The following is a 17199-nucleotide window of genomic DNA, read 5'->3' as shown; positions in this document are numbered from 1 at the left end:
GTTTTTCCATGACCAACCAATAATATGTACGTGAGAAAAGCAGGACATTTTAGGGAAAATTGTTCACCCAAGTTCAACTGCTATTTTAGGCCCTATATTCAAACTCTCATGAATCAAATAGGAATATAAAATAAACATATGTCAGTTAGGTAAGAAATCATGTTCATGGTCTTTCCTACCCTTAATATAATAAATGAGGAAAAATAAACAATGTGTATAGAACTAATTATTGAGACCAGAATTTTTAAATTTAATCATAGCATAATCGTGCAAAATAATAAGCTCTCTATATAAAAATGTATGAGCTCATTGTCACTTTTATAATGTCTATTTAAATAAAATGTGATAGCCATAAGCATTTATACATCATAGTATATAACATTGGATTGGATGGTTTCTACGATCATCGAAATAAGGTTGTGTAAAGCAATTCTAAGCAAGGTCATAAAACCCAATCCTGATGACATGAGAAGTAACAATCTCCAAATCAAAGCACTAACAGCAGCATCCAAAGTCCCTGGGTTAGGGCTCAGACGTCTAGATGATGTGAGATTAAACACCTCTGATCTGCTGCATGAAGGTATGCATAACCAATAGGGAAGGTGGAAGCATTAGCCAGTCTCTGATAGCCATCGATGAAACATCAAGGCCTGCTGATCCACCCAAGAGTTTATTAAATTTTCTTATCTACTAGCTTAAAGGTTTTGATACTGGATTTTGTGCAATTTGTTTAAGTTTAGTTTGGGCTTCATTTGGTTTAAAGTCATTTGTAATGGGGCTCTTTACTATTTCTGTCACTGTAGTACGAACAATACCCACCACCATATGTACACTGCAGCAGATGAGACCAATAAATAAATTTAAGCCTTTAGAGATACATTTAAATTGTTCTAGTTTAAACCTTGTTTAGAACACTTATGCTTCCTTTTCAGAAAAGCCCATCAGATAAGTTATTGATGACTTATTTAGAGCAGTTGTGGGTGCTTTTCAAATGTCAATGCCAGGTAAGTTACTGATGCTTTAATACATAACAGATGTAGTGTATCCTTTCATTAGCCAAGCCTATTGGAAAACAAGTTGAGGAACTTAGGTTGTGGCTGTTGAACCTATGTTTCCCTTCCCTTCTCCTGTTCACCTCTTTCTCAACTAATCTCTCTCATCACCATGTTTCAAATCCACCTTGGTCTTGCTTGCCTCATTCCAACAATTCCTGTGAGACAATTTGTCCCAGGCAGTTGAGTTCCCGTCTGCCGTCCATTTCCCCCATGCAACAGACTCATCTGCTGTGCCAGAATGTTTCTGTGCATCCATATCTTCACCAGGTACAGTATCACCTGCCAGATTCTCAGATTCAACAGTCTTTTGTTTCACTTGGATGGAATCCCAACTAGACCAAACATTATGTTTGGTTGCTGGGGATTCACAGTTGTCCACATGAGTTGATTCTTTATCTCCCCATCCCTCCCGGTTACCTGACTTGACCGAAACTGGATCCACTTCCCAGCTAGACTCGCCAGATTTTCCATTTACCAGGCCAATCCTTTTCTGAAAGTTGTACTCAACATCATCAAAAGTCATACATCCATCGAGGTCAGGTGATAGACAAATTCCATTTTCTTCTGCCATTTCATCAACATCTGCTAGATATCTGCCAGTTGCTTCTCCACTGGATGTCTCCCTTGATAACTCCAGAAAGTCATAGACTCCTTTTCCAATATCTTTGTTCATTGCCATCTGTCACAGCAGAAATAAGGTAAATTAACTCTCATTCATTATATGTACAAATATTTCAATAAAGTCATGGGTACATGGTATTGGGTGAATGGAAAATGGAACCTGTTTCTTATCCCAAAGAATCTGGAATGGTGTGCACCAGTCCCAATAGCCACATTTTTGCCCCATGAACAGGATGAAACCACACTGGCTAATGAATCAACCTGACGCTTCTCAGCAGCTCTTTCAAAGCATTTCATTGGTGTCTGCAAGAAGAATAGAAACATTCTAATGTTATTATCAGACAAAATTAAAAAGCACACTTGATGTAAATGAACAAAGAAGAGCTTAAATATTCAGACATGCACTTACAAATAAAGTGGCTTCAGTAAATGGTACTTCAACTTTGAAAGAACGAAAGAGCGCCTTATAACCACCAGTGTTGAAACCGATAAGTTTTCCAGTGCAAGTCATGCTGTTTGCAACAAGCAGAAGGTGTTCCTTCATCACACCTTTAGAAACCATTTTGATTGATTTTGACATTCGCTGTAATAGCAGCCGTCGCAAGTTAAGGCACATCAACAAATCAAAAATTACAAATCATAGGGAAGGGACAAAAATAATTGACAAATACACAAATGGAAGTGCAATCAGTAGAAATATGATAAAATAGTTCCCAAGGATGGATCAAGTCAAGTACAGACTCAAGCCAACGTAACTAGAACATGCATGTCCCACTCCATGCAACTAATAAATCTTTTATTGAAGTACATAATGATTGTTTTAAATCTTCATATATTAAATATTTTACTTGATAAAAACAAAATCAATCTATGAGGATCTCTGATCCTAGATATCTGTAAACAATTTACTAAACATAGTTATCAAGAAGCATGCCGATGTGAAATTCTGCACTCAAGAAAGCACCTCAATTGTGGGATCTTCCTTTAAACTATGAAATTACCTACCTGCTTGTTACTTACTGTGCTTTATATTAGGAACAATGCTAGATTTACAAGTGAGCTAAATGCAATACATAATATGTCAATCTTCTGTCCCAAGAAATTTACATACAACAATATTGATGCCAACACGTTGTCAGAAGAAATTTAGGATCAATTATGATGCTAAGAATTTAAGGGAGTCATTTACGATATTTGGTTATTCTAGAACATATCTACTTTTGTAGAAGGTTGAAACCATGAAAACCGAATTTCCTATAACATCACATGATTCTTGTTGTGGTTGACACTAAGAAGCTATGCTCTAAAACTAAACACCACAAAAAATAAAGCAACATTTACTGATGTCACAAGTTAAAAAGATTAACTAACCGGATATTTATTCCAAGTGTAATAAATGACATCCCACAAGCTCGCACTTTTAGTACTTCATCCCCAAAATAATCCTCAATACTAGAGTTTTCATCCTTCTGCAAAATACTTAGAAAAGTTAAAAAGCTACTTCGAATATTCATGTTGTCATGAAAGAACAAGTATAGAACTATCAAGTCAAAAACAAGAAACTAAGAAAGAATGTTCAACGTCATTTGACTCAACTTTTAAAAATGCTAGGGTTCATCAAATCAAACAAACATCACCTAGATACTTATTATGGAATCTCAATCTAGCATATTATATATTAGTTAAAAGACAACTACCAAGAAATTTATGACATAATACTTCCAATTCACTGACTAATTTCTCAGAGATTTCAGGTTAATTAGACTTTTGTGCTTATAAAGATAGCTTGGTAAAACTTGAATCATCATTTAAAGGCAAAAAGGACACCTACCAGACTTCTTCATAATAACCTGTATCTAATCAGAAACCTTAGCCAGTAGGCAGGATAATCATAATATCCCATTAGAGAAGCTTCAATAAGTGGCATATAACTTTTCATTTATCGGTTTGAACAAAAACTAAAAATCACTTCAGATCACAACATTAATTTTGCCTTTCAACACAAAAAGAAGATTATCACTGAATCCAATATAGAATAGTTTTTCTCTTTCTTTGTTTTATTCTTAATCAACTAGTTTAAAGGAGCAGATATAAACTGACAAGTGATTTTATGGTAAAGGCATTGAGTCAATCAACTAATGATTTTTTTCCACCAAAACCAATGAATATTTTCAACACCCTCCTCATGGGAATCCAAGGACTTGAAAGGAGTCCAAGTTGATGAAGCTAGTTGCTAACAGTATGCTACTCTGAACAAAAAGTTACATCCACGATAAAGTAGCTAGGCTTATACACAAGCAAATAAAGAATGATATTTATGATAGACGATCATTATAGCATTGAAAATCAAAATTAATGACCAAAAGATACCATCTAATCTGGATCATTCAGGATGCACATATTAAGATAAAAAAAAAAGATGTCATTCATGCTAGATACATCAAAGAACTCACAGGCATCCAGTTCAAAATTGACAATATGAATAAAAAACCAACCTTTATGTTCATGGGACCAAGGATTGAAATTTCGTACCGAATCGAATTTCGAGATTTTCTCGGTATGATACTGTGTACCGAGCTGTCACGGCCTTAGCTAGAATTGCCTAAGGCGTGAGGCACCCTTGCGGCCAATGACGCGAACTTAGCTTGCGTTGCCTAAGTCGCGAGGCCCACTCGTGGCAAAGACGCGAACTTAGCTTGCGTTGCGTAAGTCGCGCTCCGCCCTTGCTATATTGCTCCGCAAAGGGTCAGCCAACTTGTAACCTCACACAGGTCCCGAAGGACCTGTAAAAGGGAGAAAGTTGATTAGTTCGAAAGGGCGAGCGACGGACAAGTCCCGAAGTCTCGCGAAAAGGGGAAGCTTTATAAGCAAATCAGCGAGCACCTTGTGTGCACAAGAGAAAAGAGGGAGAATGAGAAAACAAGGTTTTAGAAGGATGAACGAACAGCTGCAAGCCCACAAACAGCCGCTCACCTGGTCCCTGGCGCGAAAACAAGTCCCCGTAAAGGTCACGTGCGAACTTGTGAATGAGAGTTCAACGCCCGGTATATAACCGAAGCCTCATCCAGCCCTGTGCCACCCGGGGGGTTCAAAGGGGCTGAGATGGCTGACGTTTTGGTGAGCGAAGGCAGTTTGTTCGCTAGCCCCCGCGGCATGCGAAAACGGAGCTGTTTTAGGGTTGTTTTGCTCGGTTCGGTGAGCGATCGCTTTGTAACGCTGCAGCTTGTTCGAACTTACATTTTTACAAGCAAAATGCCTCAAAACCAAGAGAAAACAACATGTCAAGCAGTTGTACATGTGGGTGTGAGCGACGAATGGTTCGTTGAACGGAGTTGTTGCGGGTGCGCGACGACCGTTCGTGACATTCTCCCCCACTTAAACTGTCGACGCCCTCGTCAACGCTTGATGGTAGTTGTTGATGACTTTTTCTTCATGTCGCAGGGCGTCTTCAGGCTCCCAACTGGCTTCAGTTCGGGGAAGCTTTCGCCATTTCACCAAGTACTCTGTTTGCTCAGCTCCGTTGGGTAGCTTTATCTTGCGGTCCGCCAGAATGGTTTCCACTCGCTTCTCGTAGAAGGCTGTGATGGGAGGTAGCCGAGTTGGAACACTTCGGGAAGCATCTTGCGGATCCGAGTGGTAGGCTTTTAGGTTGCTGGCGTGAAGAACGTTGTGAATTTTGAACCACGCCGACAGTTGCAACTTGTAAGACACGTTGCCTACCCTGCTGATAATTGGGAAGGGTTCTTCATACTTGCGCACCAATCCTTTGTGGACTCTGTTCCTAAAGAATTGGAGGGATGCTGGTTGGAGCTTTACCAACACCAAATCGCCAACTTTGAACTCTTGCGGTCGCCTTCCTAAGTCTGCCCACTTCTTCATTCTTTTTGCCGCCTTCTCCAAGTAAGCCCGTGCAATATCTGCATTTCGATGCCACTCCTTTGCAAAATGATAGGCTGATGGACTACTCCCAGTATACCCAATTGCCATGGTGTGCGGAGTCGACGGTTGTTGTCCAGTAATGATCTCGAAGGGGCTCTTGTTAGATGCAGAGCTCCGCTGCAAGTTGTAGGAGAATTGGGCAATGTCCAACAACTTCACCCAATCTCGTTGATTGGCACTCACGTAGTGCCAGAGATATTGCTCCAAGAGCGAGTTTATCCTTTCAGTCTGGCCATCCGTCTGGGGGTGGAGGCTTATAGAGAAGTATAACTTTGACCTCAACAATTTGAACAACTCGGTCCAGAATCGTCCCAGGAACCGAGCGTCTCGATCGCTAATGATGTTGTGTGGGACTCCCCAATACTTCACTACATCCTTCATCATCAGCTTAGCCGCCTCCTCTGCTGAACAGTGTAGGGGAGCAGCAATGAAGGTTGCATACTTCGAAAACCGATCGACCACCACGAGGATCGACCCGAGTCTCCCTACAAGTGGCAAGCTTGATATGAAATCCAAGGAAATGCTCTCCCACGGCCTTTCTGGTATGGGCAACGGCTACAAGAGTTCCACCGGCTTCCGCTGCTCCACCTTGTCTTGTTGGCAAGTAAGGCATGTTCGAACATACTCCTCCACATCAGTCCCCATCTTCGGCCAATAGAAGGCCCTCTCCACGAGAGCCAATGTTCTGTGAATGCCTGGGTGTCCAGCCCAAAGGGAATCGTGACACTCTTTTAAGAGCTCACGCCTTAAGTTGTCCACTCGAGGAACATAAACCCTATTCCCTTTTGTGTAAATGAGTCCCTCCTGGACCCAGAATCGTCGTGCTTTGCCTTCTTTGATGAGCTGCATCAGGATAACTGCTTGGGGATCACTATACAGCCCATCCCTGATTCGGGAAAGGAAGTTGGAGTGCAACTGACTTGCTTGGCCTCTGCCCTCCAGTTGTACGGCATTCACGCATTCCACTTTCCGACTCAGTGCATCGGCCACGACATTCGCCTTCCCGAGCTTGTACTCCATTGCCATATCAAATTCAGCCAGGAAGTCCTGCCACCGCGCTTGCTTTAGGGAGAGCTTCTTCTGAGTTTGGAAATAGCTCAGGGCGATGTTGTCTGTCCTCAGCACAAATCGCGACCCGAGGAGATAGTGTCGCCAAACTCGTAGACAGTGGATCACTGTTGTCATCTCCTTCTCATGCACTGGATACTGCCGCTCGGTCTCGTTGAGTTTGCGGCTCTCGTAGGCCACCGGATGACCTTCCTGCATGAGCACCCCTCTAATGGCGAAGTCCGAAGCATCTGTATGGACTTCAAAGGGCTCTCCATAATTTGACAATTTGAGTACCGATTCTTCTAGAACAGCAGCCTTCAGATCTTGGAATGCTATCTCACATTTGTCAAACGACCTCCAAGGCTGCTCCTTCTTCAGCAACTCCGTCAGTGGGGTTGCCCGCTTCGAATATCCCGCTATGAAGCGGCGATAGTAGTTGACGAAACCAAGGAAGGATCTCAACTCTGGCACCTTCTTTGGAGTTCGCCATTCCGCAACTGCTTGCACCTTCGACTTATCCATCCGAATGGAGCCACCACCGATTCGATGCCCCAAGAATAGGATCTCAGTTTGAGCAAAGTAGCATTTCTCCCTTTTCACGAATAAAATGTTCTCCCTGAGAACCTTGAAAATCGTCCGAAGGTGCTTGACGTGCTCCTCGAGCGTTTGACTGTAGACGATGATATCGTCCAGGTAGACGACCACAAACTTATCCAAATACTCCTTGAATAACTAGTTCATGAGAGTGCAAAATGTGGCCGGAGCGTTGGTTAAGCCGAAAGGCATCACCAAGAACTCAAACGCTCCATACCTGGTTACACAGGTAGTCTTCGCCTCGTCGCCTTCAGCAATGCGCACCTGCCAATATCCCGATCGAAGGTCAAGTTTTGAGAAATACTTAGCCTTGCCCAATTGGTCGAACAATTCCGCAATGAGCGGGATGGGATACTTGTTCTTCACCGTCACTTTGTTGAGGGCTCGATAGTCGACACATAATCGGAGGCTCCCATCTTGTTTCTTCTGGAAGAGAACTGGAGCTCCGAAAGGTGCTTTAGAGCTACGGATGAGACCACCTCTTAGCAATTCATCTAACTGCTTCCTGAGTTCTGCCAACTATGGCGGGGGCATGCGGTAGGGTGGTCTCGCCGGAGGCTTCACTCCTGGCTCCAGCTCGATACTATGATCCACGCCTCTGCGTGGTGGAAGAGTCTTTGGCAACTCGGGTGGCATAACGTCTTTGAACTCTTTCAGGACGTTCGCCACCACAGCAAGTTCTTGAATGGCCTCCTCGTTGAGTGGCTCTAGCTTCATAGCAGCCACGAATGTCAATTCGCCTTTTCGCACCCCTTTCTTCAATTGTAATGCCGAAATGTGTTGGGGCTCCTTGGTTCCTCTCCGAGAGACGGGAACCACGCAGGGGTCATCACCTCCCATCATACATAGGGAGTTCAAGAACAGCATCGGCACCAGCTTCGCCGCGTGCATAAACTCCATTCCAAGAATCACTTGGAAGTCGTCCAGTGGTACGACCATCATGTTGGTGTTTCCGCTCCATGTCCCGATTTTGATGGGAACTCCCTTCGCCAACCCGGAGATTCGCCTGGCCTCCGAGTTCCGCTTTCATTCGGCTTGGGCTCTTCTCCAAGATCAACCCAAGTCGCTGTGCTTCACGATCGGCTATGAAGTTGTGGGTAGCGCCCGTGTCCACCATTGCACGAGTCGTTTGGCCATTTAGTTTGATGTCCACATACATCAACTCACTATTTCCTGCTCTTTGTGCTTTTGTCTTCATGTTCTCCCCCACTTGACCCCGCATAGCGTTCAACAAACGCATTGCTCTTATTCGCGAGCCTTGCAACTCCTCGTCGTCGCTACTGGATTCAGAACTGCTCGAACTAAGAGCAACAGCTTTGCCCTTGTCCGATCGGGGGGGGTGGATGGAAGCCGTCAAAGCATTGAGTGCCTGTTTTTGTGGGCACTTCCTCACCATGTGCGGTCCTCCGCACAAGAAGCACCCTCCAAGCTTTGAGGCCTTGCCTTTCGGGTTCGGTCCTTTGTGGGAGCTCTTCTTCTTTTGTTCGCCCCCTAGCTCCTTCCTTCGAGAATGTTTTGGAGGACGATTGCCTGAAGATTGTTTCCTTCTTGCTGGGTCTTCAGAGGAAACAAAGTCGGTGAGCCTTTCTGCAGCAGCAATTGCCCCGACCACGTCGGTAACATTCCTTCGATTTAGCTCCTGCTGAGCCCATGGTTTCACACCATCGAGGAAACTGAACAACTTGTCCTTCTCGGACATGTCCTGTATGTCCAGCATCAGTGCAGAAAATTGTTTCACATAGTCTCGGATGGTGGAACTTTGGCGGAGTTGTCTCAACTTCCTTCTTGCGACGAATTCTGTGTTCTCCGGTAGGAACTGAGTTCTCAACTCCCGCTTCAAGTCCTCCCAAGTGTCGACTCGACACTGACCTTGTTGGATCTCCTCCTAACGGGTTCGCCACCAAAGTTTCGCATCTCCGTTCAGATACATTGTTGCTATCGAAACTTTGGTATCTTCAGAATCGGGCCTCGTGGCTCAGAAGTATTGTTCTGACACGGGAGTGTCTAATTTACTACAATCTGACTATATGAGCCTTGATTATGATCTAGTATCTTTTTCAGTCAATAATGATGCCTCATAATCTTGATCTCAGCACACTCAAATATGACAGCTCATCAGCATATTCTCTGCATAAAGTTAAAGCTGTTTCAAGGTGCTTTTCTTCAAGACAAAGGAATGCATTAAAGGAGTTGGTTAGCAGCTGTGAACATTTCTTCATTACCAATGAGTGCATTAAAATAGTTGGTTAGTAGCTGTAAACACTTAATTTCGAAATTTCCTATGCATGAAGGGTTGTTTCATGCACTAGTATTTATTTTGGTGTTTAGGACTTAGAAAGGACTTTAGAAACTGATGATATCTGGACAGAAGCTCTTAGAGAACCCCTTGAACTCTGTATCTCTTGGATGCGTCCTTGAGTGGTGAGTCTTTTATTTTCTAGTTCTGTATCCTCGTTTAATTTCCGTTGGGTGGTGAACTTTCTGTATCCCATTGCGATTTTAAACTTGGTGGTGAGCTATATTTCGTTTTACCGAAGTTTCTTCAAAAGTGCGTTCCTTGCCTTTTGTGACATTTTCTATCTGAACTACTGTTATTTCGGTGCTCTTTCGAAATCCATTCTGCATTTGTACCCTCCCCGGTATCATGTTCCATGTCAAACAGAAAGTTCTCGAGCTCTTTGGCATCTCTGGCTCCTCCATATCCATGGGGCTTAGGTGCCCTCAAATTTTGTGACGGTGCAACGCGGGTGTTGCTTCCTCCCGCATTTAATATTCTTGTGAGCATGGCCACCTTTGCAGTGAGTTCTGCCACAACATCCTGTAAGTGTTGCACGGAGTCTTTGGTGTCATTAGACAGTCGGTCGACTAGGGCCTCGACCTTATCGATCCTGGACTCCGCTTCTTCCTGCGAGCTCTCTACCCCAACAAGTCTTTGTTGGCCATGGTAGAGTTCCTCCATGCTCGCTTCAAGAACATCCAGGCGGGTTTCCGCCGTTGCGAGTCTCTCCTTGTGACTCTTTTTCCCAGTTAACGCTCCCGATTGCGCTTCCTCCGCTCGCGGAGAGTAGCCAACTTCTCGCTCGTCATTTTCGCTGTCGCGCTCCTCTTGAGCGGCTCCAACAGCATGAGAGCGAGTATGCACATGCAGCCCACCTTCGGTTGCTTGGGGCAAGGGTCCGGCTTGCCCCGTCTTGCTTGATTCGCCACGATGCTTTGCCATGGCGAAGTTGCGAAGTTCGTTCGCTGCTCGCTCGAAGTGCTTGCCCGCTCTGATACCACAATGTCACGGCCTTAGCTGGAATTGCCTAAGGCGTGAGGCACCCTTGCGGCCAATGACGCGAACTTAGCTTATGTTGCCTAAGTCGCGAGGCCCACTCGTGGCAAAGACGCGAACTTAGCTTGCGTTGCCTAAGTCGCGCTCCGCCCTTGCTATATTGCTCCGCAAAGGGTCAGCCAACTTGTAACCTCACGCAGGTCCCGAAGGACCTGTAAAAGAGAGAAAGTTGATTAGTTAAAAAGGGCGAGCGACGGACAAGTCTCGAAGTCTCACGAAAAGGGGAAGCTTTACAAGCAAATCAGCGAGCACCTTGTGTGCACAAGAGAAAAGAGGGAGAAGGAGAAAACAAGGCTTTAGAAGGATGAACGAACAGCTGCAAGCCCACAAACAGCCGCTCACCTGGTCCCGGGCGTGAAAACAAGTCCCCGTAAAGGTCACGTGCGAACTTGTGAATGAGAGTTCAACGCCCGATATATAACCAAAGCCCCATCCAGCCCTGTGCCACCCGGGGGGTTCAAAGGGGCAGAGATGGCTGACGTTTTGGTGAGCGGAGGCAGTTTGTTCGCTAGCCCCCGTGGCACGCGAAAACGGAACTATTTTGGAGTTGTTTTGCTCGGTTCGGTGAGCGGTCGCTTTGTAACGTTGCAGCTTGTTCGAACTTACATTTTTACAAGCAAAATGCCCCAAAACCAAGAGAAAACAACATGTCAAGAAGCTGTACATGTGGGTGTGAGAGACGAACGGTTCGTTGAACGGAGTTGTTGCGGGTGCGCGACGACCGTTTATGACAGAGCGACATATTTCGGTATATCATTCGGTATATATATATATATATATATATAAGAGATAAACCGCTCAGTATATCTCTCTTCTCCCCACACGGGGCCACATCGCCTCTCGAGCGACATTACAGAAAAAAAAAAAATTATGATGTCGCCCGAAGAAAAAAAATCTGCCTTCTCCCCACGCGGCGACGTCGCCTTTATATATATATATAATTTCGTTGAGGCATTGTCTCTCTTCGCCCCACGACGCCGATGACTCTTCCCCCCGTGCGCGGATGAGAAGTCACCGACAAACGAGGAGGAGAGCAGCGCCGATCTGCAGGTTCTTTTTTTTTCTCATTTCTTTCTTCCTCTTCTCCCTCTTCTTTCACTTTCTCCCTCGGTCACCGTCGACAATAACAACCTCAATCAGCGATACCGTTCGGTAGCGGGCGGTTTGTGTACTGGTCTGCTGATGGACTGATATGTACTGCCCTTACCAGGTGGTATCATTCGGTATTGCAAACCTTGCATGGGACAACAAAGAGCATGAGATTACTGTATTAAATTAATTCAATAGCGTTAGACATAATTAGGCCTCTTCACAGAACAGGACAGTTTGAAGTAACATCTTTCCACCTCGCGCCACCAAAATGCCTTAGATAAGCATGATCAACTCAAGTCTACATTAGCACTGATCTAATGTTGAAAACCCCTGGAACACCACCAAGGAGGCTTTTCTAATATTTTTCCCAAGCAAATACATGATGACCAGATCTAGCCACAGCCTGCAGCTCAAAAGTCTACCCACATGAACATTCCCCGCTTCAACTTAACTTCCTTACCCTTAGAATCCATTTTCTCCTATGGATCCATTCTACAATATTCTGTAAGCCAAAGAACATTTCCTTGCATCATGATTTGTGACGCTATGGGAGTATTTTCAAATATTAATTGCATTTCTTTATGGAATTAGAGTTTTATGAATATTAATGAAATACAAATAGATCAGCTAATTGTTTTGGGTCAATCATGTGGGGACTTTGTAATTGAATTTGAATACAGATGAACAAAATGGAAGAAGTATAACCAAGAAAATCTAGCCAATATGAATGAAACCATGTAATCAACAGTGATATAGGCCAGCACCTTAAAAATATTTTTACTAGAACCATTTAAACATTTATTGATCCTAAAGACCCCAATCATGAAATCTACACATGTATCTTAGAAACAGATAACTCATATGACAAATGAAGAATAAATTTATTCATTACTAACCTTTCTTAGATCTGCTACCATACTTCCATCATTCTTCAGTACAACATCACCTGTACCTCGACAAATGTTAACACTTTTACTCAACTCCCTCTGGATTTCAAACAGACGGGTGTGTATATTGCATGCAATAGCTTTTAGCAGGAGTTTCTCAAGATCAATGCAACTTTGATCGAGTGAAAAAATAGCTTCCTTGCCAGTAAGTGGGTCTAATACAAAGGAATTATGTAGACACTTAATCTGTGTATCTTGCCCTGGTTCAAGTTTGAGAAATGGACGTGAACTAAAATCAGATCCCCCGGCATTTTTGTCAGCATCTAACCAATAAATGATTTTCAAACCAGGAGTTTTTAGGCCAGTTGAATCGAGTTCACCGTCTTGGGCCAGTTGCAAAGCACTAGTATTTGCTCCTTGTGCTGCAGTGCCATCAGAGATAAGCTCAAAGCGTATTGCATTGATCTTGAACTTCGCCTAAACCATGCCAGTTCAAGATCAAATCAGTCATCTAATGTGATACACAACGTGAGCCAACAATTTAATTATATAAATAAGGCATCTCAAAAGTTTACAAGACTACTTTGACATTGATCATCAAACAAATGAATAAATGCACAGACCACCATCTTCAAATCAGATTCTGAGCTTAATTTAAAGAAAATGCTGGATGTAAAACAAGTGACAAAGTGAATAAAAAAGACTCCAAAAAATCAAGAAGCATAATGTCACAAAAGGATTTTATAATAAGGTTACCAGTGAAGACTCCAAAAAAAATCATTCAAACATAAAAAGTGTGCAACCTTTCTGGAAAGTTGTACATTTAGATAATGACAATTAAAAGCACAACATGCTTTGTCAATCAACATTTACAAATTGAATGCAGTGGCTTACTTCTTTTTCTGACATAAATACCTTGAGAATCAATTTGATTCCACCTCGAATTAGGTACATGTTTATCAAGCTAGTTCAGAAATTACATTGGGTTCATCATGCGGTGAGGGTGTTCACCTTTGGTCAATAAAGTTTTACCTCTAATAAACCCAAACTGCCCAACTTACATCCTTAATCTGTGCTTTATGGAATATTTCTCCTAACATGTCTAGACAACAAAGATTTAATATGTTGTGAATCATGATAAACATTTTCTGCACCATATAAAAACGACTCACTTGGTTCCTAAAGTTGTAGAGCATCTTACTAAATTAGGATACAATCAGTCTCAAATAAAAAATGTCAAAGATTGAGAATAGTATATAGAACACCAATGAGAAAATTCTCAAAATAATGGTTCCAATAAATTTCTCTAATTTTACAATTCACCTTCAAGGATTTAGCTACATCTTAAATTGCATCAAAACATAATCTGCTATTTTTTAACTATTAATACATACAAATAGACTAAAGATTTAATGATGTTTTAGCATTTGGGGTTAGTAGAAAAAAATTGTTAGAGCACAAAGCGTGTTGTACTGCATCACAAACTAATAAATTTCATATTGTCGCTCAAATGCATTAAAAGGGAGGGGGGAAAAACACTCCAGAAAACTGAAATAAGCTGCACTTATTGTAACCTAAAGCATATCCAAAACGCCAAATTCACCAAGACTGACTACCAGTTTGGAACTAGGTTTCCAGGATCATCCCCAGATAAACTACTAATCCAGACACTAGACTAAATCCGTACCATGGATTAAGAAATGAAGCGGCTTTCCATCTACCGGAGCCTAGAGGCACTCAAGAAGGAACACATTCAGAAACCCTAGGCAAAAAACCAGTTCACAGCGAGCAATAAAGAAGCCAAAAAAAAAAAAGACGAGGACGAGAATCACCTGTCGGCACCACTTGGCGAGCACATGGAGGTGGAGCATCCGCTGCCGAGTCTTGGCGATGAACTTGAGGAGGTCTATCTTCTTCTCGGAGTCGGATCGCTGGTCCTCCGGCGCCCGGGACCGCTCCACCAGCTCTTTGAGGGCGAGGTAGGAATCCTCCGCGGCTCGTCGCACAAGGGCGGAGAACTCCACCGTCTGCTGCCCCAGTTCCGCCGCCATCGCCCTCCGCTCCGGCGCCCAAAGTGTGGGGCGGAGGGGGGGCGCGCTAGGGTTTCGACGGCCGGGCTCGAATCCGGGCGCCGCGGGTGCAAAGCGAAGGAAGGCGAGATCGAATTCGCAGCTCCAATTGATGTTTTCTGGCGTTCGAGGGCGGAGGAAGCGACCAAATACAGTGTGCAAAGACCGGAGAGAGAGAGAGAGAGGATCCGCGACCCGCACGGAGAGAAAGGCAGGCTATTTGGAGCGTGCGGGTTTGGGCTTACGACAAACAGGAATGGGGGAAAGGGTTGGTTGGTCCACATGTGATCTATGTGGCCGCAACTTCATCATAAAAATATTTTTCTTACATCTGATTTAATACTCGCAAATCATACCTGCTATGCAATTGGAGGAAAACAGTGGGTCCGTAAGAAGCTCAGTATAATCTCAAACGATAACGAGGGCAGACTTCTTGTCTCAAATTAACCGGTGGGGAAATCATTTCTTTTGTTTTGCCCCCAGATAAATATTTCTTGTCTACTACACGTCGCACTATGTGACTCACCCTCGCACCCCATCTCTCTCATGGGCTCCACGTGTCATCTCCAGTTTCGTTCGGCCAAGCGGGGCTCCGAAAGAGCTGGGTGCGTGAAATATTTGGACTCTGCCTGGTTGACAAGACTGAATCAATCCTGAAACCGGGATAGTTGATTTGTTGACACGTGTACGTGGATCTCACCATCGGGCATGAGGTGGTATCTTGTGGAGTACGTTTCACCCTTAAACATTTGAGGCGTAATTTATCGATTTGGAAATGAATATAAAAATACCCATTTTCAATATAAATTATCTAAAATAAAAGAAAAGAATGTGTCGTATTGTCACGGACTTAGCTGGTTTTGCTTAAATCGTGTGGCACCCTTGCGTATTCATTCGCAAAGGTCAGCCTCCTATAGTCCCTTAGGACTCATAAAAGAGAAACCGGGTTAGGGAAAATGTCTCACTCGGGATCCACAAGCAAAAATTTCCGAAAACACTTCATAGACAATGCAAATTACAAATAGACTTTACAAGCTCTGAACAGTTACACAACAAAGGGGTAAAATGGTCCATTATAGATCGAAAATCTCTCACACGTGTCCACACGACACAACATATATTTACAAGCCTAAAGAGGCTACCAAACCCAACTAAAATGGGACTATCAAGCCTTTGGTCGTCCCTCTATGCTATTCAAAGCATAAACAAATAGAAAGACACGGACATACACAAGTATTACATCAAACATCCTGTTTAGAACTTTGTTTGTGACATTCTCCCCCACTTATGCTTTCGACGTCCTCGTCGAAGCCTTTGCCGACACTGTAACTCCTCGCCTTTGATGAGTCTTCAATCTTCTGCTCCAGCTGCAATGCGCCTCTTGGCTCCCAACTACTCTCTACTGTTGTTTTTTTTTTTTAGTAGTCGAACCTTTGATCCGCCATGCTGCTTCAACTCGCCAATGACTCTAACTATAGTGTGGGGTTGGCTGAGTTGTGTTGATCTCTATTGGTTCCTACTGATCCTCCAGATAAAGGAAAAGACCATCCTTACAATGCGCCAGTCTTTCAAATGCCTCATGCTACTTGAACTGGGTGGATGCTTGTTGGAGTTTTAATGAGCATCGCCCCGTAAACTTCTAAAGTTTTGGATCCTTCCTCCATGATATTTGCCCATTGACTCTTCCTTCACTTAGTTATCACCTCCAAGTAGGTTCGCATCACTTCCGCTTTCGATTGGCATTTCGTTGGGAAATTAAGCGGACAATCTACTCTCAGTAGGACAGAATGAAATTATAGAGAAAGTGAGAGCACTAATAGAGATAAATAAAAAAGGATAAAAAAAAAACAAAGCCTAGGCTTTTCGTATAAATTTGTCCAAAATTCTGTCCTACGAGACTACTCTTTCTTACATGTCTACATGTAAAAAAGTTCAACTTTCAATGCATTTGTCGATATTCGTGATGAGTATTCACGAAAATTTTGAAGAGTGTATCTATAATTCGAGGGAAAAAAGAATATAAGTCAAATCATGTCTTCTTTAATAGCCTTAGAGAAAAGAATGATAGATGAAGAAGAAGACAATGAACTAACGAAGACTTTGTATATGTCATCGTTAAAAATATATCTACGTGAAATATTCGCTCGCTAATTTAAGAACGTCTAACATAATTACATGATAAATTTATACAACACAATAACACTTACATATATATATATATATATATATATATATATATATCCATGCATGCATTCGGACGAGATGAAGTGTCCAATTATTACGGAACCGAGTCCACCCCTGCAGAGTCAATCGCAAACGATCATCAATTGTCCATGTCCACATTCCGATCGTGCGGACACTATGAGTGATCTGACACATGAACTGTTTCTGATAACCATCTTCGTTTGACTAACCAAAACATCATTCCCATTACTTAATACTTCCACCCCACTTGATTTGCGTAGCATGTAGAGTCGGAATCACAAAACACGTCAACAAAATATTAACTCAACGGAATCATTACTTTATCGAACCCGACCATAAAGCACAAAAGACCG

The 17199-nt window shown here is 43.1% G+C and overlaps 1 protein-coding gene across 1 annotated transcript; it reads right to left on the bottom strand.

Annotated features, from left to right (window-relative positions):
* Positions 1–842: 842 nt before the first annotated feature.
* On the bottom strand, positions 843–14902 carry LOC135614247 (mediator of RNA polymerase II transcription subunit 14-like). Its single transcript, XM_065111396.1, has 6 exons — positions 14405–14902; positions 12582–13049; positions 3048–3145; positions 2086–2259; positions 1837–1979; positions 843–1734 (listed from the first exon to the last, which is right to left on the bottom strand). Exons 1-4 carry the CDS (start codon positions 14621–14623, stop codon positions 2220–2222), a joined length of 825 nt encoding a protein of 274 aa, XP_064967468.1. The 5' UTR covers positions 14624–14902; the 3' UTR covers positions 843–1734; positions 1837–1979; positions 2086–2219.
* Between the last annotated feature and the right edge of the window lie 2297 nt (positions 14903–17199).

Source organism: Musa acuminata, chromosome BXJ2-6, assembly GCF_036884655.1.
Source record: "Musa acuminata AAA Group cultivar baxijiao chromosome BXJ2-6, Cavendish_Baxijiao_AAA, whole genome shotgun sequence".
Classification (NCBI taxonomy): Eukaryota; Viridiplantae; Streptophyta; class Magnoliopsida; order Zingiberales; family Musaceae; genus Musa; species Musa acuminata.
The sequence above is the reverse complement of the archived record's forward strand: the minus strand, read 5'-3'. Positions and strand labels throughout refer to the sequence as shown.